This window comes from Cricetulus griseus, chromosome 2 (genome assembly GCF_003668045.3).
Source record: "Cricetulus griseus strain 17A/GY chromosome 2, alternate assembly CriGri-PICRH-1.0, whole genome shotgun sequence".
In the NCBI taxonomy this organism is placed as follows: Eukaryota; Metazoa; Chordata; class Mammalia; order Rodentia; family Cricetidae; genus Cricetulus; species Cricetulus griseus.
The window spans coordinates 202,974,005-202,996,414 of record NC_048595.1 but is presented as its reverse complement, the minus strand read 5'-3'; the positions used below and the strand labels follow the sequence as shown (position 1 = coordinate 202,996,414).

Genomic DNA, 22,410 nt, shown 5'->3' with positions numbered 1-22,410 from the left:
GGGCTGGGGAATGAAGTACAAAAGAATTTCTACCATGCACTCTGACTTTTTCCTAGTTGAACGTTTATCTCAGTGATAGGATGCTTACCTACCATGCACAAAGACTGAGGTCCAATGCCTAGAACTACAAATTAATAAATAATAAATGTCTTTTGCTTAGTACCTAAACTGAGATCAGAAAGTAGAGATAAGGGCATAGAGTCCAATCATATGCTACATGGACATGTAACCCATTAATTACAGAAGACCATCAAAAGAACTGCCTCTAATTTAGTAGGTAAATTCTTGTGTCAAGCCACTGAGAGCATTTCTCTTACAAATATTTTCTATGAAATAGAAATGTTAAGTATGCTCACCTGCTCAGTAATTGAACTCAGATCATTTGATGAAAAATCTTCCTCTTCATTCTCAAAAAACTCATAGTAATTTTCCAGAAGTCCTGCCATTATCCTGCTCACAATCTCTTGCTCTTTCATATCTTCCACATCCGTGTAAATGCTAAGAATACAAAGCTTAAACTGAGCTGAGTTCTTTAATTACAGGTAAAATGAGAAAGAACCAGTGAGTCACTTTATGAAACTGAGTAATTTATGTCATCATTCCATACCTCAGTTTTCCCATCTGTAAAACCTAATTTGTACCCTCAACACAGTAATGCTGTGAGAATTAATTAGATATACTATAAAAAAAATAATTGTTCACCAAGCATCCTATGATTCTTGGGAGACATTATAATGATTCCATTTCACAAATCCAATTTTTTTAAGTTAAAGTTGTGAAATAACTTACTGGAAGACATCTGGACCAAAAACAGCAGCCAAAGAATTTGCAGACCAAATTTCTTCATGATGTGACGCTACATTGGCTAAAAACCTACACAGAAACTTTAACAAACTGTAATTAACAGGTGGAAGCTGTTGCAAGAGGAACCTCAACTTTCTTCCAAATTCATCTTCATTATTATAATCTATAAAACATAATGACAGGTTTTCTTAATGAAGTAAAAAGTAAAGCTTAGATATTCTGCCAGGCTCACATTACTCCACCCACATCATCTTTTTACAGTAATTCAAAACCTCTTCACTTCCTCTGGAGAGGCCAATGCCTAGGGCTTTACATTTCACTTATTAAGTGAAAGAAGAGTTTGAAAAGGGAGGTAGAGAAAAAGGGCTCAGCCTCTCAATTACTGTAGGATGTTCTCCTCACCTATTACTCACCATACTGTCTCTTGCATGACTACACTTGTGTTTCCAAATTAATACCAACTGACCTGCCAGTCAACAAAACTACCAAGGAGCCATCAACAAAGCAAATTATCAATGACAATTTCCTACACAGACAATTAAGAAAATAAATGAACAGGGTGACAGAGGATTTTCTTCTTGGTGTTCAGAAAAGAACCATTAACCCTAAGCAACCTGGCTCTGGTTTCATTTTTTACCAAGTGAATGTGATTACAGAAGCTAGGTCTTGTGTTTGTTAAGTCAATGAGTTTTTACTGACAAAAACTGGGGCTTTAAAAAAAAAAACGGTATTAATGGATGATGGTCTAATTTTGGAGAATTTCTCAGAGATACTTCAAAATGAAATAATTTATTACTTTTTTTTTTCTTTTTTTGGTTTTTTTGAGACAGGGTTTCTCTGTGTAGCTTTGGAGGCTGTCCTGGAACTCACTTTATAGACCAGGCTGGATCAGCCTGCCTCTGCCTCCCAGTTCTGGGATTAAAAGGTGTGTGCCCCAATGCTACTTTTTTTTTTTTTTTTTTTTTTTTTTTTACTTTTTCTGCAGGTTCTTAAAATTAACTCACAAAAAGATGGTAAAAGGTTACGGTCATGCTAATATTGACCATTTCTGCAAGAAAACAGAGGTCTAAAATGTTTACCAGGGTCTAGGGAGACTACTTAAGCCAGTAAAACTTATTGCTCAAGCCTAAGTACCTGAGTTTAGATCCCAACATCCCCTTTAAGTGATCCCAGGACCAGGGAGACAGAGACCAGAGGAACCCTGGGGCTTGCTGGTCTGAGCTCCAAGTACAGTGAGAGACCGTGTCTCAAAAAATAAGGTAGACAATGATTGAAGACAACAACTGACATCAACCTCTTGCCTCCATAAACATGGATGCGGTCCCGCTCTCTCTCTCTCCTCTGTCTTTGTCTCTGTCTTTGTCTCTGTCTCTCTCCTCTCTCTTTCCCTCTCTCTCTCTCTCTCTCTCTCTCTCTCTCTCTCTCTCTCTCTCTCTTAGCTCCAACAGGGTAAAGATTATTTATTAGCTTTGATCAGTGTTGTCGTTCCCAAAATATAGAGTAGTGCCCTGGCATATAGCAAGTATTCAATTAACAATTGTATTACCTGAATGATATAGTAGCATATTTATCTACAATAAATATAGAGAAGAATTTGTAAGCCAGGAGTTGGTGGCCCACGCCTTTAATTCCAGCACTCGGGAGGCAGAGGCAGGCGGATCTCTGTGAGTTCGAGGCCAGCCTGGTCTCCAGAGTGAGTGCCAGGATAGGCTCCAAAGCTACACAGAAAAACCCTGTCTCAAGAAAAAAAAAAAAGAATTTGTGCCCAATGTTTTACCTTTATGTCTTTAGCTCAGTAAGATCCTTAAAAAAAAAAAAAAAAAAAAAAAAAACAACAACTGGGGGAGGGAGAGTAGTAAGGCTGCCTGAGCTTAATACCCAGAACATACATGGTAGAGAACCAAGTCCAGCAAGTTGTCCTTTGACCTACACAGGCATATTGTAGTGTGCACACCCATACACACCACCAAAAAAAATAATAATAATAATAACTTTTTAAAGAGATGGTTCAGTGGAAAAACACTTGCCACACAAGCCTGACACCTTGAGTGTTTGGATCTCCAAAACCCATGTAAATAAAAGTGGGAAGTTGAGGGGGGCATCACTCAAAGCTGTCCTCTGACATCCACATAAACACACAGGGGTAGATGTAATACAAGCGATGGAGAAAATAAAAATTAATCTCTGAAATTCTATACTAAGTGAGCACATATCAAATTTCTAAAAGGACTCTAAACTAATAATACATGACTGATGACATCAAACTGTTACCTTGAGAAAGCTGCATCAAGTGAATGTGCCAGCTGCCAGGTATGACGGGCTCAGGGAGCTCCTGCAGGAAAAACCTAAGCAGACTGATGGCTGAGGGAACATCCGCTTCCTTAACCAAATCCACCTCTTCTCCACTGTCGTATCTCTGTCGAAGCCACTCCACTGTCTCAGCGTTCCCATTGACTTGAAACAGCCCTTGTTGCTCCAGACCTCCTATGTTAGTTCAAGGTAAGAATTAAGCTGCACCTCCAACTGTCTGGCCAAATATATTCATTCTCAACTTAAAATTCTCATGCTTTCGGAAAGGCTTTCCTGGCTTCCCAGATTTGGCTAAAAACCAAACTGGTCATCTAGCAACACACTATCTCTGAGGGATAGGCTATCTCATCCCACCCTTTATATCCATTTTTAAAAAGTTCCTATTACCCCCACTAAAAATGTTCTCACCTGGGCAACTGCCATTTTCTAGGTAAATCAATTCAAGAAAAAGATACTAACACCTTAAGGTTTATATTGTTCTTCATGCTTTGCACTATTCATAGTAAGAAAAAACTAAATTGAAAATCAAAAAGGGGTAGTTGTGTTTATTACAACAGAAGCTAGCCCTCAAAGTAAGGAAATGTATACCATGTTCCTCAATATAGTCCACAACGTGGCGGACTATGAATGGAACCTCATTGTCTGGATGTCCTCCCTGCTGCAGCTCATCAAGTGGAATTCCAAATATTTTGTTAGCAAGATCGGAGTTGCAGTTACTCAAGGAAGGGGAGGAGCTCTTCCTCATATCTTTTTTGCAGCCAGAAATCAAAGCTGTCTTTTCTGCCAAATGAAAGACAAAAAAGAAAATAGAAAAAGAAAAAAAAAAGACTATAATGATTAACAGGTGGCAATATGAGTAAATACATTAAAGAAAAAGTGCTTTTACACCTGAATGTGCACTATCTGTTTAAATATATTCCAGTTATCAGGCCCATGATAGTCTACAAATAAACCTCAGTGTGATTATATAAGCTTTTCTCTACTATAGAATCTGGTCTGAATGCTCTGTAACATCTGAACACTTAACAGTGTCAAAAGATCATCCAAAACCTTTTAGAAAGTGACATTAATATCCCGAGACAATTAAGGGCCAAATTTGCCCCAAGAAGACTTTCCACACTGAAAGCACAGTGATAATGCAGTTTTAGGTAGGAGCTAAACCTGATCATCACTGAACCCTGCAATATGAACCCTCAATTCACAAACCGGATCATCAGGAAAAGATCACATTTTATAAACTGATGGGCCTTTTTGAGACATGGTCTCAGGTTGACCTTAAACTCCAAATCCTTCTGCCTCATCCTCCTAACTGCTAGGATACAACCACATATAGCATGCCTAGTTATTAAAATCTCTACAACTAAGGCCTGATAAGAATAAGAATAATCATTTATTTCTATATGAGCATCTCTAACTCATTTTTTCCCCAGAAAGGGAAAATGTTTAGTTCTAAGCTTCAATTTTTATTGAGGTAAAAATTCCAGAACCCCAAGCTAGTTCAGAAGAAATGGTTGCCTTAATTTTGTAGGATGGAGACCAGTGATAGAAGAGGAGATAATGCCTCAGATAAGCAAGTCTCCAGTATCTAAAGCAATAGATAACAAGTAGTTCAAATAATTAACTAATCCAATAAAAATCCATTTGTTAAACAAAAGGAGAAAAGATTATCTTTAAAAGAAAGAAAACCTTTTTCAAGTACTGATACTCCAGATAAAAGGTGAACCCCAAGATTCTAAAGTTTAAAAAATAAGACTAAATCAGCTATATCAGGTAGGTCAAGGGAACCACAGCATGACTAAGAAACAATCCAACCAATTTTCAGGAATGGTAGGAACAGAAAATAACCATAAATTTACAGTCTTAGACTAGCAACATCTACTCTTTGATGAATTTGGTGCCAGCTAATTAATACAAAATCCCAAAGTTAATCAAATAGCAGCTAACTATGCATCACTGATAGCAAAAAATTAAGTAGCAGCTATGAACAGCAAATTCCAAAAATCTTTGCAGATTTATAGAATATTACCACTAAGAAAGCTTACCTTTGAGTACTTAAACACCTAAGTTTAAAAAACGGCTTCTGCACCAGCTACCCTCACTGAGCAAGCATGCTTCTGTCATTTATGGTTGTTTGAGATTATGGCAGAAGATCAGCCTGTAGTTCCTCATTGAAGAAACGCAGAACTCGATCAGTACTTCAGCAGTTAATCTACAAGAAGAGAAAAGAACAACTGTTTCACTTCTCCCATCTTTGTGTGTTTGTTGTGTGGTCCTCTTTTGCTCACCATCTTATTTTTTGATAACATCTCTCACTGAAGCTGAAGCTCGACAGTCCAGGTAGACTGACCAGCCACTGAGCTCCCAGAATCTACCTGTCTCCACCACAGAATGCTTGAGTTACAGGATGTAGTAACTATTCCTAGATAGGTACTCAACAAAAATCTTAAAGCTAAAATCCCCAGGGTCTCACTCTGTAGATCTGCTGGCCTCAAGTCCACAGAGACCATCCTGCTTCTGCCTCCCAGCTAAATCTAATCATTCTACTGCATTCAATATCTTAAACCTTTCCCATTGCCCACAGCTCTGTTATTTCAGTGGGAAATTACGAGTACATGCCACCTTGCATTTATAAAGCACAGTAGTGAATAATATACAAAAATGTAACATAGGTAGATGTAACACATTAAGAAACATAAGAAGCTAGAACAATGGCTCTCAATCTTCCTAATTGGTTGGAACCATAAAATTATTTCATTGCTACTTCATAACTGTAATTTTGCTGTTATAAATCATAATGTAAATATCTCATGTGCAGGAGATCTCCAAAGGGGTTATGACCCACAGGTGGAAAACCACTAGAGCGATTGCTCAGTGGGTAAAGGTACTTGCTGCCAAGTCTAATGACCTCAATTTGATCCTTGGGATCCATATGGAGGAAGGAGAGAAGCAACTCCTGAAAGTTGTCCTCATCACCCTCCTCACACATGGGGGTGGGGGGAGGTTATAGACAGTCAAACACACAGAACAAAGAGACAGAGAGAAAGAAATTAAAATTGTAATAAAGCTGAAGTGTGGAAGCACATACACACACCTTTTATCCCAGAACTCAGGAGGCAGAGGTAAGCAGATCTGTAAATTTAAATGCAGTATGCTCTACATAGGAAAGTCAACCTCAATACTATACACACACACACTTTAAGGAGTTATTTTGTCAAAAAAAAAAAAAAAAAAAAAAAAAAGAGTTATTTTGTCTGTCCAAAATGTCAGACCTTACTTTTGAGATAAGTGACCTAGAATATAAGCATCCAACTTCAGGGTAGGTCACAACCAAGGCCTAAGAGGAACGGGGCTTTAAAAAGATTACCTTATCTTTATTAGTTTTAACATTGTCTCTCCCCCCCCCCCCCCCGTCCCCCCACCTCTGTGTGTGTGTGCATGTGCTCCTGCAGAAGCTAGGATTGATCCCCTGGAGCTGGAGTTAGAGGCAGTTGTGAGGTACCCAATGTGAATGCTGGGAACAAAATCTACACACTTTGCAAGAGTAGCAAGTGTTTTTTGTTTTGGTTTTTGGTTTTTCCAGACAGGGTTTCTCTGTAGCTTTGGAGGCTGTCCTAGAACTTGATTTATAGACCAGTCTGGCCTCGAACTCAGAGATCTGCCTGCCTCTGCCTCCCAAGTGCTGGGATTAAAGGCGTGCGCCATTACCACCTAGCTGCAAATGCACTTTTTAATCACTAAACCATCTCTCTAACATACTTTTTTTTTTCTTCCTATAGACAGGGTCATGCTATGTAGTCAAGGCTGACCTCAAATTTAAGATCCCTCTGTTTCAGTCTCCTAAACTGGGATTACAGGCATGTAAAACCATGCCTGTATAGCTTACAGTTTTTATTGTTCTTTAATATAAAACTACAGTGTACTTGTAGATACTTAAGTGCTCTCCCACAAAAACTAAGACCCGAGTTCCATCCCCAGCATCCATATAAAAAGCCAGACATAGAGCATGCCGACGTCATCACAGTGCTGGGGAGGCAGAGACAGGCAGATCCCTGGGGCTCAATGGCAGACCAGCTACTCTAGTATAATCTGAAAGCCCCAGCTCCCAGTGAGAGGGTATTTCAAAAAACAAAGTGGATGGGGACTGGAGAGATGGCTCAGAGGTTAAGGGCACTGACTGCTCTTCCAGAGGTCCTGAGTTCAATTCCCAGCAACCACATGGTGACTCACAACCATCTGTTATGAGATCTGGTGCCCTCGTCTGGTGTGCAGATATACATGGAAGCAGAATGTTGTATACATAATAAATAAATAAAATTAAAAAAAAAAAGTGAATGCCTCCTGAGGAACAATACTCCAAGTTGTCTCTGGCCTTCAAGGAGAGAATTCACACAGGTACACTAGCATCCACACCCACTTGTGCACAGTGTGTACAGATGTACACACGTAAAAAAGGCACATATGGCCCGACATTGGTGGCGCACGCCTTTAATCCCAGCACTTGGGAGGCAGAGGCAGGCGGATCTCTGTAAGTTTGAGACCAGCCTGGTCTCCAGAGTGAGTGCCAGGATAGACTCCAAAGCTACACAGAGTAAACCTGTCTCAACCCCCGCCCCCAAAAAAGGCACATATACAAAAGCAGCCCTGACCTAACAGGTATAAGGCCACAGGTTCAATCCTAAACTTCACAAAGAAAGTGGAGCTGTACTTACTTGTTTTGTGAGCATTGAGCAAATCTCAAAAACAAATTCTACTTCATTTTTATTTCCACACTTCAAAACTAACCAACTAGAATCCAATTATTTGAACTGATGCTATCATTTCCAGTACTTTCCAGTTCACTACCCATCAAAATCCTCCAACCATCCCATGAGATAAGGAGGAAAAAAAGAAAAACGCTCAGAGAGCTGAAGAAACTGGTCAAGTTCTAAGATTGTGACTACAGGCTACAACTAGCTTTTAAGTTCTTTCTAGCAAACAAATATAGATCTCACTGAAACTACTGCCTAAATTTTCCTTGAAATGTATGAAGCCACAGGGTGACTGTTGCATTAAAGTATCATGTGTTATACTCTATTCCAAATCCTTCATTGTTCCCAATTCTAGTTAAAAATCAGCTACTCACAATTTAACCTACTGCTTGGAGAAGTCCCAATTCACTCATTTGAATTAACACAAATTATAAGCAAATACATCTATACAGTCCATACTTCCTTTTTCTACAATAGTAACTCCTCCCACTTAGCACACTACAAAAATACTTTATTAACCAAAAAACAAAAAACAAAACAAAAAAAAAAAAAAACACACCAGCACTAGGGAGGCAGAGGCAGGCAGATCTCTGTGAGTTCCAGGCCTGGTCTACAGAGCAAATGTTCTCTGAAAAACATCTATTCATTGATTAAAATGGGTCTTCATTTACTGGGGAGATTTTATTTATTGTTTTGTTTTTGAGACAATGTCTCACTATGTAGCCCTAGATGGCATGGAACTTAATAGATAGATAAGACTGGTCTGGAACTCCCAGAGATAAAAATGCCTGCCTCTGCCTCCAAGGTACTTGGATTAAAGGTAAATACTGATATGACAGAAACAGATTCTTGGTAATGATGTGTCTAGTTGAGAAATTTAGGCTGAGAACCTTTTTTGGATATAAAATCAGCTTCTCTGATGTTTATCTGTAAAACAGGATATTATATAAAATTAATTTGCAGTAAATCTTCATGTTAGCTTTTCAAATAAAAATATTTAACTCATGTAGAAAATAAAAAGATATCTATACCTCAACAACCAGGGAACAACTCAGTTAAAAAATAGGCATAGATTCCAGGACAAGGTCCAAAGCTACACAGAGAAACTCTGTCTCAAAAAAAAAAATTATGGATGAGATAAGCACTTCTCCAAAAATATGCAAATGGTAAGTATGCTAGTTGTTAGGTTTTGTCAACTTGACAGGCTAGGGTCATCTGGGAAGATGAAACTTCAATTGAGAAGATGCCTCCAAACTGGCCTGTGGTCAAGTTTGTGGAACATTTTCTTGATTAATGATTGATGTGGAAGAATGCAGCCCACTATGATAAGTGCCATCCCAACAGGAGTTCCTGGGTTTTATAAGAAAGCAGGCTGAGCAAGCCATGAGGAGCAAGCCAGTGAACAGCATCCCCCTTGGCCTCCTTCGCTTCAGTTCTGCCTCAAGTTCCTGCCCTGACTGCCCTCAATGAAAGACTGTGGCCAGTAAGGTGAAATAAACCCTTTCCCACCTAAGCTGTTGTGATGGTCTTTTATCCCATCGAGAGAACCCTAACTAGGACAGTAAACACATAAAAGCTGTCCCTGGGCCAGCGAGATGGTTCACTCAGCAGGTGAAGGTACCAGCTGCCCACAAGCCTCATAACCTGAGCTCAATCCCCAGAACCTACAAAAAGATAGAATGAGAGTCTGAGTGAGATCAGTGGTTAATAACACCAGCTGCTCTTCCAGATTCATAGCACCCACACAAGCTGTTTACAATCAGCTGTAACTCTAGTTCCAAGGGATCTAGTCTCCACTACACACACCATGGCATGTAAACCTATGCTTACAAACAAGCTAAAAACAACTTTAAGCCTGGCAGTAGTGGTGCATGCCTTTAATCCCAGCACTCAGGAGGCAGAGGCAGGCGGATCCTGTGAGTTTGAAGTTTGAGGCCAGCCTGGTCTACAGAGTTCCAAGACAGGCTCCAAAGCCACAGAGAAACAGGAGGGGGGATTAAGCTGCAAACGACCAGCCTTTAAGGAAATGCAAATCAAAAGTACAGGATAGGCTAAAGATGTGACTGAGTAGATACATACACAGAGCCCTCCTCAGTCCCCAACACCACATAAAGTGGTGGTGCAAACTGGCAATCTCAACACTGATATAAAGGAAAGAGGATCAGAAGTTCAAGATCAGGTGTAAACACCTAGATTCAATTGTAGGTAGCCCTGTAAAAGCTCACGAACATTGGGGGCTTCAGAGATGGCTCAGTGGGTAAGAGCACTGACTGCTCTTCCACAGGACCTGGGTTCAATTTTCCATACCAACAAGCCAGCTCACAACTGCCTGTAACTCCATTCCAGAGAATCCAATACCCTCACACAGACAAATGTGCACATGATTTTTTTTAAAAAAAATGAAAACCACCCAAAAAGTGTATGCACACAATTTTTTAAGGCTAGGGTGTGTACACACACACACACACTCTGGGTAGAACCTGGTGGTTCTTTTTGTTTTGTTTGTTTGTTTGTTTGTTTCGAGATAGGGTTTCTCTATGTAGCTTTGGAGCCTATCCTAGCACTCGATCTGTAGACCAGGTTGACCTCAAACTCACAGAGATCTGCCTGCCTCTGCCTCCTGAATAATAAAAGGCATGCACCACCAACACTCAGCTCAACCTGGTGGTTTTATTATATATAATAAGACCCACCTGTTACAGCTGGATATAGTGGTGCCCACCTTTAATGTAATCCCAACACTTAGGACTTTTGAGTGAGGCCAGGCAGGGATACACAGAGATCATCTCAAAAAATAAAATAAAATTGTATGTCAATTGTGAAATTATAAATTTTAGGTACATATATACTATAATGCTCTTAAAAATAATTTGAAGCTGGGCATTGGTGGCGCACACCTTTTATCCCAGCACTCGGGAGGCAGAGGCAGGCAGATCTCTGTCAGTTCAAGGTCAGCCTGGTCTACAGAGAGAGTTCCAGGACAGGCTCCAAAGCCACAGAGAAACCCTGTCTTGAAAAACCAAAATAAATAAATAAATAATTGGAGAGAAGACTTAAAGGGTAAAGGCACTTGCCACCAAGCCTAATGACCTGAGTTTCATTCAGAACCCACCCACCCACACAGAAAAAAAGAACTGAAAGTTGTCCTCTGACATGCAATATGTGCCATGGTATAAGAACACATGCACAATAAACAGTTTTTTAAGAATTTGAAGACTAGTGTGGTGGTGTATGCTTTTGATCCCAACACTTGGGAAGGGGCAGGAGGATCAGGAGTTGGAGGTATTTCTTCCTTAGCTAGATGAGGAGGAGGTAGAGGCCAATAAGGGTTACCTGAGATGCTGCCTTAAGAGAACTGTCGTTTTGTAAGTGGGGAAATACTGGTAAATCACTTTCTATCCTAAAACATTTTAATTTAAAAAAACTACAATGTTAGTTACTTTATACAACATAGAATAATGCCACTAAGATAGGCCCTTCTACATATAGCAAGAACTTCAGCAGTATCACAGACACCTAACTGGTAAAACTGGGAAAATATCCTAATTTAAAAGGAAAAAGAGGACTTGGGAGGCAGAGGCAGGAGGACCTCTGTGAGTTCGAGGCCAGCCTGGTCTACATAGTGAGTGCCAGGATAAGCTCCAAAGCTTACACAAAGAAACCCTGTCTCCAAAAACAAAAAAAAAAAACCAACAACAACAAAAAAAAAAAGATAAAGAGGGCCCAGCAGTGGTTGGTGGCCCACGCCTTTAATCCCAGCACTTGGGATGCAGAGGCAGGCAGATCTATGTGAGTTCTAGGACAGCCTCCAAAGCCAAAGAGAAACCCTGTCTCAAAACCCCCGCCCCCCCCCCAAAAAAAAGGATAGAGATCGATAAAGAGGTGGATCTCTGTGAGTTCGAGGCCAGCGTGATCTATAGAGAGAGTTCAGGACAGGCTCCAAAACTACGGAAAAACCCAGTCTCGAAAAACCAAAAAAAAAAAAAAGGATAAAGAGAAGGTACCTAAAAGGCAAACAGATAATGACCAGGTCATTCAACAATTATTTACTAAGTGCACAGTACTTGTGAAAACCCAGACCAAGCAGTAGTACAGGTTACAAAGAGGGGTGGGGGTGATTTCAAGGCACAACTTCACACTAACCCAAGCACAGAAAGTTAATATCAAAACCATCCTTTAATATCTCCTTCAAACTTGCATGCCGCACCTATTTAATGTTAAGCAGCCAAATATACTGTAGCTGTGGTTGCCATTTTCAGTTTGGCTTCCTCAGAGCTGACTAGAGAAGGCCTAATAGGAAACCGGATGAAATTATGCAACAGTTTTTCTAAGTCAGTTTGGGTTTAATTGATTACAAACAAAGAGTTTTCACAATTCGCACTGGGCAGAGTGTGCCAACTGATTCCACTTCCTATTATCTTATCTAGCCAGGCGCCCTATCTGAAACTCGGTGCCCTAGACAAGGGACCCCTCGGGCCTGGCTCTGGCTGAGGGCGTTCTAAATGAAGTCCCCAGGGCACCAACAGCCCAATTTTGGCTATATTCTCCGAGTGACTTGAGGAAGTCAGCAACCACTCATCTCACGTGACCTTAAAAAAAAAAAAGGAGGGGGGGCGCAGTTGAGTCCGGAATAAACCACTTTTCCCCCTGCATCAACTCCCCTTCCCAGCCTGGAGGAAGTGGGCGCAGAGGTGGCGCAGAACCGGTGGGCAGGCGCGGCTGAGGTGAGGCGCACACCCGCGAGCGCGCACTGCAGCGGCTGGAAAGCCACGGCTGCCACACCCCCCCGACAGCCAGGGCCACCGCCTCTACCTCCTGTCCCCAGCAGAAGAGGGCCCCCCCCCTCGACTGAATGTCCGCCGGGGCTGTGCCTCGAGCCCCCAGCCCCCGAACCGCAGCGCCCAGCGGCCACCGCGGGTGAGACCCAAGGCTGCGGGGCGGCCTGGGGCGGGAGGGGGGGCCGCCGCCGCCGCGGCAGACAGCCGCGCATGCGCAGCGCCGGGCACCCGCCCGTTTACCCACCGTTGGAACCGCGAAGCCCCGTTCCCCGGCCTTGGCCGCTTCTCCAGAACCCTTGGCGACGTCGACAAGGCGAGAACTGAGGCCCGAAGTGGCACGGCGGCCGGCGGGTCTCCTCCCGAGGCGGCTTCTAGCGCGAGGCTGAAGCGACGGCTGTGGCGCGGGGCCAGCCCGGTAGCGACCCCCGGAGACCCCGGGTAGCGGCGGCGACAGACGCGGAGAAGGGGGCGGGAGCGGCGGAGGCGGTGGCGGCTGAGGCGCAGAGCCTCCCTAACGGCGAGCGGGAGGGGAGCAGGGTGGAGGGCGAGCGGCCGGGCCGGAAGTGACGCGGGAGGCGGGGCGAGCTCGCGGCGCCCCGGTCAACCCGGATTCGGCGCTGGACTGCGGCGGCTCTGGCCCGCCCACTTGTGGGTTCCTTGGTCGGGTGCCAGACGCGAGCGGGAGGCGGGTGTCCTCTGCCTGGGGACGTTGGGAAGGAGAGGACTTAGCAGGCACAGGGGGGAAACTGAGGGGCGCCTGGTCTCTGCGGAGCTGTGTCCCAAGCCTCGCAGAAGGTTCGGGAAACGCTTAAGGTGAGACTTTCATAAACCTTCACAGAAAGCTGCCCGTCAGTCAGGCCCAAGTGTTACCACTTGGGCTCTTGCCTCGCCCCTTCCTCCCCCTCCCACCCCTACCCCGCTCTACCTAAGTACCTGACGTAGACTCCGGAGAGATTACCGAGCCTGGTGCCAGGAGGGATCGGAATATGGAAGTTAATAGGCTACTTGCTCGCAGAGAACTTCTGGTACTAAACCAGAGCTACAGGGCAGGAACACAGGAGTTATGAGCCTAGGATTATGACCTTGCTTATGTGGCCACGGAGACCAACCTTGCAGCTCCCTCACACCCTTAATAATGTGACTAGGTCATGTCTTTTGTTAAGGGCTTTAAGGACTTACGTTGAGAAAAACGCAGTGTTCGGCAAGGTGAACTATAGTTGCCTCTAAACTATAAACCACTGCAGGGGTGTGGTGGTATCCCTCTCTAATCGCAGCACTCTGGAAGCTGAGGCAGGAGAATCACCTCGAGTTGGAGGCCAGCCTAGACTATATAACAAGTATAAAAACATCCTGAGCTACCTCAAAAGACAACAAAAATAACAATAATAATTTAAAAAACCACCGCAATTCCCTACCTACCTGCCTTTGTCAGAAGTCAGTAACCTGGAACACGTTTTTTTAAAAAAATTCAGAGACCTTGGCACAAGATTTATGAAAAGTCATCAGCCAGATGTGGTATCCCATTCCTGCAATCCCAGCATTTTTCGGGGTAAAGGCTGGGGGATTGGGAGTTCAAGGCTAACCTGAGTTACATAATGAATGAGTTTAAGGTAACCTGGACTAGCTTGTCTCAAAAACCCACAAAGATTTATAAAAATAAAAAGTCACCCTATGCAATGATCTCTCTGTAAATGTTACAGAGACCAAAGTAGCTCCCAAACTTCATCAGAGAGACTGAAATCACCTGTAACCTAAAGGTCACATGCCCAGGTGATGCTGTCATAACTGAAGGGTGGGGCCACAAGAAGTCTAGAATCACAGAATCTGAGTAGGAATATACTGTGGGAACCGAAGAGATGGCTCTAGACCGTGGTTCTCAACCTTCCTAATGCTGTGACCCCATAATAAAGTTCCTCATGTGTGATCTCCAACCATAAAATTATTTTGTTGCTACTTCAGAACTGTAATTTTGCTACTGTTATGAGTCATAATGTAAGTATCTGATATGCAGGATATCTAATATGCAACCCCTGTGAAAGAGTCATTCAACCCCAGAGGGTTTGTGACCCACATGTTGAGAACCACTGCTCTAAAGCTTTTGCTCTCCTAGAAGAACTGAGTTCAGCTCACAACTGTCTGTAACTCCAGCTCCAAGGTATCTGACGCCCTCTTCTGACCTCCATAGGCACCTACAGTCACATGTACATACCCACACACAGAAACACACATATAATTAAATCTTTAAAGTATTTGTGTGTGTGTGTGTGTGTGTGTGTGTGTGTGCGACATATACATACACATATACATACAGTGTATACATACAGTGGGATTCTCTGTCCAGAAAAGGAGGTAACTGGTTCTGATGATTGGGATCATATACCCCAATATCAGGGTCAAAACGCTAAATCAAAGCTCTGGGGTACAGGTCAGTGGACAAAGCAGCTTAATTCTCAGCACCGTCCCCTCAAAAAAAAAAAAAAAGATTTTATATTTGTGCTGCAGAGTGTCCATTCTGTAGCCCAGGCTGACCTTGAACTCTTGGGAGTCTTCCTGTTCCAGCATCCCCAGTGCTAGGATTACAGCTGTGAGCACCACTTGAGGCTCAAGAAAAGAAAACTTCGTCCTCTTACAGTCACTCCTTCAATGGATATTTATGAGCATTTGACTATGTTCTAGCATCTTTGGACACATTAGCAAATAAGATCCTCCCCTCCAGCGAGTTTATATCCTAGCAAACTTAAACAAAGTCCCTTGCTCCAATGTCAAACTCAGAAAGTAGCCTTTCCATCACTCAGAGGAGCTCTCTCAATACCCAGTGAAATGGGGTTGTCCAGGGTGCACAGTGAAGACTGGTTATTTAGCTGTTATGGCTTCAGTCGATTCTCAGTGTGGTTTATAAATCATGTTCCATCCACTGGGTTGAATTTTGAAGGTATTCTTCCATATTAGTTCCTCAAAGCCTAACTAAACCTGGAAATGAAATTTAGTTTCCAAATCTGCCAAACTAAGCAAAGATGGTTTAGTGGGTAACATTGCTGCTGCAAAGATGGCACAGCAGGTGAGGGTGCCTGATGAAGGAGAGAACAAGTGAGATCCAGGATAGCCAGACTGAGAAACCATGTCAAAAGGGGGGGAGGGGGGGACACCCAAGGTTTAAGTGGATAGGGAAGGAGTGGGGATCTAGATGAAGTGGAGGTAAACAGTAAATAAGATCAAAATACATTGTGTGAAATTCTTCAGGAACTAACAGGTTTTTTTTTTCCGTAACTAAGTTTTTTAAAAGAGCTATTGATAACATATTTTCAGCTTTTACAACATTTTCTCAAATATGGTTTCTGGGAATATACTCATATTAATTTCTGTCAGACATTTCCTAATTCTTAGAGGATTTTAAAACACTGGAAATTTTCACAAGACTATGAAACTGTTAAAATTGAAAATTCCAGCAGTGGGTTAGTGAGATGACCCACCAGGTAAAGGCTCTTGCTTCCAAGCCTGAGTCTCATACCCAGAACCCACACAGTAGAGAAAACTCCCACAGGCTTCCCTCTGACCTCTGCCCACACTGTGGCACAGACCCACACATTAAGTTGATAAATGAGCAAATAAATGTAGAAATGTTTTTAAGAAAAGAATTTCACCAGGTTACACATTATAAATAAAGCCTTTACCTCTAAGGTTGGAAAATAGGGGCGGTAATGATTGCTTCAAATGCTTAATCATACACAGGTAAAAGTCATTGGTAATGCCTAAGAGAGCCAAAAGTCCTACTGGCCCCACTTAACACAGGCTCTTCTTGGCAATACTGGCTGTAGTAGGTGCTTTGTATGAAGCCCAAGACATGTGCTTCCCTCTTGCCCCTAGGTACTCTAGCATTAAAGTACAGGTTTTCAAGTAACTTGTGACTTGATTCACTGAAAATCATCCTTCTGGGATATGCGTTAGAAAACAAATTCTAGATTTTTTTTTTTTTTTTTTTTTTTTTTTTTTTTTTTTTTTTTTTTTTCAAGACAGGGTTTCTCTGTGTAGCTTTGGAGCCTGTCCTGGAACTTGCTCTGGAGACCAGGCTGGTCTCAAACTCACTGAGATCTGCCTGCCTCTGCCAACCGAGTACTGGGATTAAAGGCGTGAGCACCAATGCCTGGCTTCTAGATCTTAATAATATCTATGCTGTGGGCTTTAATTTTTAAAATAACAAAATTTTGTCAGAAGTAGTAGTAGGGGGACAGAGACCTGAGGAATGTGAGTTCACAGACAACCTAACTACCTAACTTTGTCACAAAACCAAACAAGTGAAAAGACTAGTCATGGAGATGCCTCTGCAAGAAGCATTTGCTGTACACGCCTGAGAACCTGGGCTCAGTCCTCAGAACCCACAGAAAACTGTCTACATCTGAAACACTCCTCTAGCTCGGAGGTGGGGAGACTAGTAGTTCATGGGCCAGCTAACCTGGTGTGGCACTCACTCTATCCCCATTGTCCTCTGGGTGCACACACAATGACAAAAAACACAAAAAAAAAAAAACTTTCTTTTGATCCCTTTGAATTTCTACAGCGTACCTAATAAAACCCAAGAATGTCCATGATTTTGTAATTCCCTTAGGGATAGAAAGTCCCTGAAGCACAAAAAGTGAAGTGGGGGACAACAGGCTTGCTGAAGAGAGGAACAGACATAGCCCTCAAGCCTGCCTCTAGAGAGAGGAACAGACATAGCCTCTAAGCCTGGCTAGTCTTTCTCCTCCTGTACCTTGCTAGCTAGAGCCATAGGGAGGGGAGAGAAGAAAGGCACAGTGTAGTGATATATTGTTTGTAATCTAACATATAAAGCAGGTCAGAATGCAGAGCTAGACCACTAGTTGACCATAGGCATAGTTAGACAGGCAGTGGTGGCCACACCTTTAATCCCAGCACTAGGGAGACAGGCAGATGGATCTCTGTGAGCTCAAGGCCACCCTGGGCTACATGAGAGTGAATCAGTGTAAAAAGACTTTGATCCCAGTACTTGGGATGACACACCTTTAATCCCATCACTAGAGAGGAATATAAGGCAGGAGCTCGGTGCAGTCATTGTAGTCTGCAGTCACTCTGAGGACAGGATTGCTCCCCTTTGATCTTAGCCTTGGTAGAGGTAAGAACTCTCTAATTGGCTGCTTTGCTTTTCTGATCTTCAGCTTGAACCCCAACATCTGTCTGGGTTTTTATTATTCATGCTATAGCTCAAAGGGGGTCTTTTCTTCTATGTGATCAGCTAATACTCCCTGAACTTAGACCTTTAAAGCTGACTTTTCCTGATGGACAACGTTTTTATAACTTCATTCAGAGGCCAGCACAGCCTGTCTTTCCCATCTTTCTCACTCCTAATTCCTTTTATCTGAGCAGAAACACTGTATTAGCAAAAGTTTTGCTTTCTCCTTCAGCCACTTGTTGAAGACTGTTCACCTTTGTGGGGTCCTGCCCTATCAGATAAGATGTAAGGCCCTGAGTCACCACTTATCATTGTACAACAATTGTACAAAATCAGTTCTCTAAAGCCTCCTCCTTGTAGAGGTGGGTGTGTTTTGTGCATGCATGCATGCGTACTTCTGACAGTTTCCTTCAGGTGGCAATAAAGTGTTTTGCACCAACATTAGTGTGACAGCTGTGCAGAGTGTGGAAGAACTTGCTATTGTTACAGCTGTGTACAGCCTTCACTGGGACACAGGGATCTCACATGACCTAACCCAAACTAGGGCAGGCAGTCCCATTTAGCTTGGATTCAGCATTTCTTTGCTCTGCTGCCAGAAGAGCTGTAAGCCCTGGGAGTCAGACCCTGCCCACTGTGCCCTCTAACTTCAGGAAAAACGTGGCAAATACTGAGTGGTCCTGTCACCTGCTGGAGGTAAGTGGCAGAGAGATGCCTGCCTCTGGCAGCATACAGCTGCAGTCCCTAAAGAAATTTAAGTAAGTAGTTCTTACTTAACCTTTTAACTTCCAGTTAGTGTTATAGTCCTGCTGTTGTCTAGAATTTCTAAAAAGGATACAACTTAAAGATCACTTAATGACAAAGCAATACAGAAACCCTGTCTTGAAAAAAAAATCACTTAATGAGGTGATTTGGGGAGAGGGTATCTGGGAGAGTTGTAATGTCTTGGTACTTTAATTAAAACAGTAGTGTACCAGCTGTCAAAATGGTTCCATACAAGCCTAGAGACCCAAGTTCAGTCCCAAGGACCCATATAAAGGTGAAAGAAAGAACTGACTTTACAAAGTTGTCCTCTGACCTCCACACTCACACCACAGCACACTGCAACACATGCATAAAAATGTTTTTAATTAAAAACAACAGTTGTCAACCAGGACGTTTGGAGACAGTGTATAGATATGTTGTTGGTAGATAAACATGGAGCACACCGAGTAGTAACCACCAAGGACGCTGCTGAATCTCATACATAGCACAGGATGCGCCACAGTGAAGACAGTAACTTCTTTTACACTGTCTTACTTGGGGAGGGGTCACTCACTTGTGTGGAGGTCAGAGACAACTTACAGGAGTCAATTCTTCTCTTCCAAAATAAGGGTCCTGGGATACATCACACTTGGCCCCAGGTAGTTTTGCCAGCTAAGCCATCTCCCTTGGCTAAGAATATAACTTTTTTTTCCTTTTCTAAAAAAAAAAATGTATTTATGTTTTATTTTATATGCACTGGTCTTTTGCCTGCATATATGTCTGTGTAAGGGTGTCGGATCTTGAAGTTACAGACAACTGTGAACTGCTATGTGGGTGCTGGGAATAGTGAGTGCTCTTAACCACTGAGCCATCTCTCCAGCCCAACAATACAACCTCTGATGTAATATAGTTGTATAAGCTTGGCAGAAATGTCTCAAGATTATATAGATTTTTCTTTTTTCTTATGAATGCTTTACCTATATATAGGCATAGAAGTCATGTTTTGGTTTGGTTTGGGGTATTTTGTTTTTGTTTTTTGTCTTTTGTTTTTGAGACAGTCTCTTGTAGACCGGGGTGAGCTTGAACTCCTGATCTTCCTGCTTTCATCACCTCCTGAGTGTTGGGATTACAGGGGTATACTGTCATGCTAAGTTAGAACTCATATTTTTATATATTTCTAGTTGGAATTATAGCTATTTAGTCAGAATGAGAAGTTACCAAGTCTGTGTGTTTCTAAGGACCCCTCAAGTTAAGCCAGATAATGAAACTTATTAGAAATGGGCTATCTTTCAGGGGCTGGAGGGATGGTTCAGTGGTTAAGAGCACTGACTGCTCTTCTAGAAGACCCAAGATCTAGTCCCAGCGCCCACATGGCAGCTCACAACTGTCCGTAACTCCTGTTCCAGGGGATCCAATAACCTCATAAAGACATTCATGCAGGCAAAACACCAAGATCTAGTCCCAGCGCCCACATGGCAGCTCACAACTGTCCGTAACTCCTGTTCCAGGGGATCCAATAACCTCATAAAGACATTCATGCAGGCAAAACACCAATGTACATAAAATAAATAATTTAGAAAAAATAGGCTATCTTTCACCTTTTCTTTTTGAGATTACCTCAAAAACAAGTATTTAAAACAGTAAAACAAGTAAAACAGTTAATATGTATTTCATTGGAGAGTGAATAAATAATTGTTGCACTGAGAGAATGTCCTAGATGCCAGGCATATCTGCCTTGTAGGGGTCATAAGTATGCCTGGGATGAGGCTTGAAGCCAGGACATAACTGTCTCTTGTCACCTGACACTCCATGAGAGAATGAAAATAGCCTCGACTCCTTTCATCCATTTCAGTTCTTCACAATGTAGCAGGCTTCTATCCTATCTCTTCTGCCTCTGAGAGGAAACTCAGAATTGATTTTTCCCTTGTCCTTAGTGCTATTATTCAGCTCCAATCAGTTTTGCTATGTCAAGATTGCCATTATATGAGGGGACTGATATGTAAAATGATTGTTTCTAAATTAAAAAAAATGAAAAAAAGATTGCCATTATATCTTTAATGCCATGTTAATAAGAAATGAGCCACAGGAGTTAACAAGCACAAAAAGACATTTCTGTCCCCAATTCTATAACTTAAAAAGTTAAATACACATCCATTTAGTACATATGCATACTAAACTTAGAATAAAAAACTTGCATTTGAGCTCTAGACCCTGTTACTAGCCTTATGGCACTGATCAAGTATCTGAGGGGTCTTATTGGCTAAATAGGAAAACTAATGTGAATTGGTATATTAAAGGTAATAAACAGTATGCTACAATATTTTTCCACTTCTCTCCTGCTCTGACTCCAGGAAACATCTCTGGAAATGCTTTACTTCTGTAGGTCTTTATTGCTAGGGATGAGTCCCTGTGTGAAACTCTTCCCAGAAATCACCAAACATTTATCCATCTGTCTGGCTATGTGCTTTTTGTTTTGTTTTGCTTTGCTTTTGTGGCAGTGTTTCTCTGTGTATCCCTGGCTGTCCTGGAGCTCACTATGTAGACCAGGCTGACCTTGAACTCACAGATATCCTTCTGCCTCTCTGCCTCTGCCATGCTGGGATTTAAGGTGTTCACCTCCACACCTGGCCCTGTTTGATACTGAGAATCAACCCAAAACTGTGTGCTGTATACCCCATCCCTGGTCAATTTGCTTTCAAATGAAAACCAAGAACCCCAGAACTCTTGGCTTCTTGGTGCTATTTTTAAGATCTTCTGAACCCCAAAGACATTTTTTCCTGCCAGATATGATGATAAACACTTGCAATCCCAGTGCTCAAGACACTGAGACGGGAGAATCACTGCAAACCTGGGAAACAAAGTGAGTTCAAACCTAGCCTTACTACCCAGAAAGACCCAGTCTGGGGATGGCAGGGGCAGGATGGGGAGGCAAGAGAAGGGAAAAAGAAAAAAGTTTTTCCCTAATCAGAAGAATGGCTATATTCTTGCTTGTAAAATAAGGCCTGGCTTAAATACAAATGAGAGAACACAGGCAGTTTAGGGAGAGGATGGAGGCATTACCAAATAGGGAAGGGAGATCGTCAGCTCTGATCTCTTGAAGAGCAGTGGAATGCTATCCAAGCCAACCAAACTTACTTATTTCCCCTTCCCCGAAGTTCTTGACTCTCTTGTGAACAGAGGAAACACTAAGAACCCATCAAAAGTACAATCTCCCAATAAAGAGAAAGCAACTCACCATTAGAGAGTGACATTGCTGCCTCTTCTGAGGAATGCACAAGAAATCTGTCTGTGCCACTTTGCTCAGGACCATTGTACCAGTACAAGAATGTGTGTTCTTCATAAACAAAACAACATTACTAGCTGCAAAGAGAAGAGGCTGTTCCAGAGTGTACAAATCCCACGCCAGCACTCAAAATAATGGCAGACACTGTTCTGCTCTTAGCAACTCAAAGTAACCTTTGTGTCATTTATGTCCTTAATACATATTTCCTGAGCAACTACTATGATGAGCTGGAGGATAGTATTAATGATCTCTGCCCTGAAAAGGCTGCATCATACATCTCTTGAAATAGAATGGCTTTGGAATAGGACCAAAGTCAACACAATGTGAATTTCAGCTGCTATATTCACTCCCAGAGCCCCTAGTGCCAGCCACATCAAGTTTGAGGAGCTGGAACAATTGACAGTAATGCTCATCTTTGCCAAGTCCACATTTTTTGGCCTAATAATTTGGAATTCTTTGTATGGCAATAATGTGAGCATTTGCTGTAGACAAATTTGTTTTGGCTTCTTGATGAAATGCCTATGATAGTCTATTTTCTACAATCTAACAATATTGTTAGAA

General features: G+C 42.3%; 1 protein-coding gene across 5 annotated transcripts in view; it reads right to left on the bottom strand.

The window, feature by feature from the left end:
- Fam13b (family with sequence similarity 13 member B) overlaps positions 1–13,024 on the bottom strand; it is a 55,987-nt gene extending 42,963 nt beyond the window's left edge. For 4 of the 5 annotated variants that reach the window (XM_027400709.2, XM_027400711.2, XM_027400712.2 and 1 more), the window contains exons 1-6: positions 12,885–13,024; positions 5,157–5,323; positions 3,703–3,894; positions 3,076–3,288; positions 790–967; positions 357–498 (exon numbers count right to left, since the gene is read on the bottom strand). In XM_027400709.2, the coding sequence (XP_027256510.1) occupies positions 357–498; positions 790–967; positions 3,076–3,288; positions 3,703–3,859 (690 nt within the window). In that variant the 5' untranslated portion in view covers positions 3,860–3,894; positions 5,157–5,323; positions 12,885–13,024. The remainder of the gene's footprint in view (positions 1–356; positions 499–789; positions 968–3,075; positions 3,289–3,702; positions 3,895–5,156; positions 5,324–12,884) is intronic. The other variant, XM_027400713.2, reaches the window with a different exon arrangement.
- Positions 13,025–22,410: the final 9,386 nt, after the last annotated feature.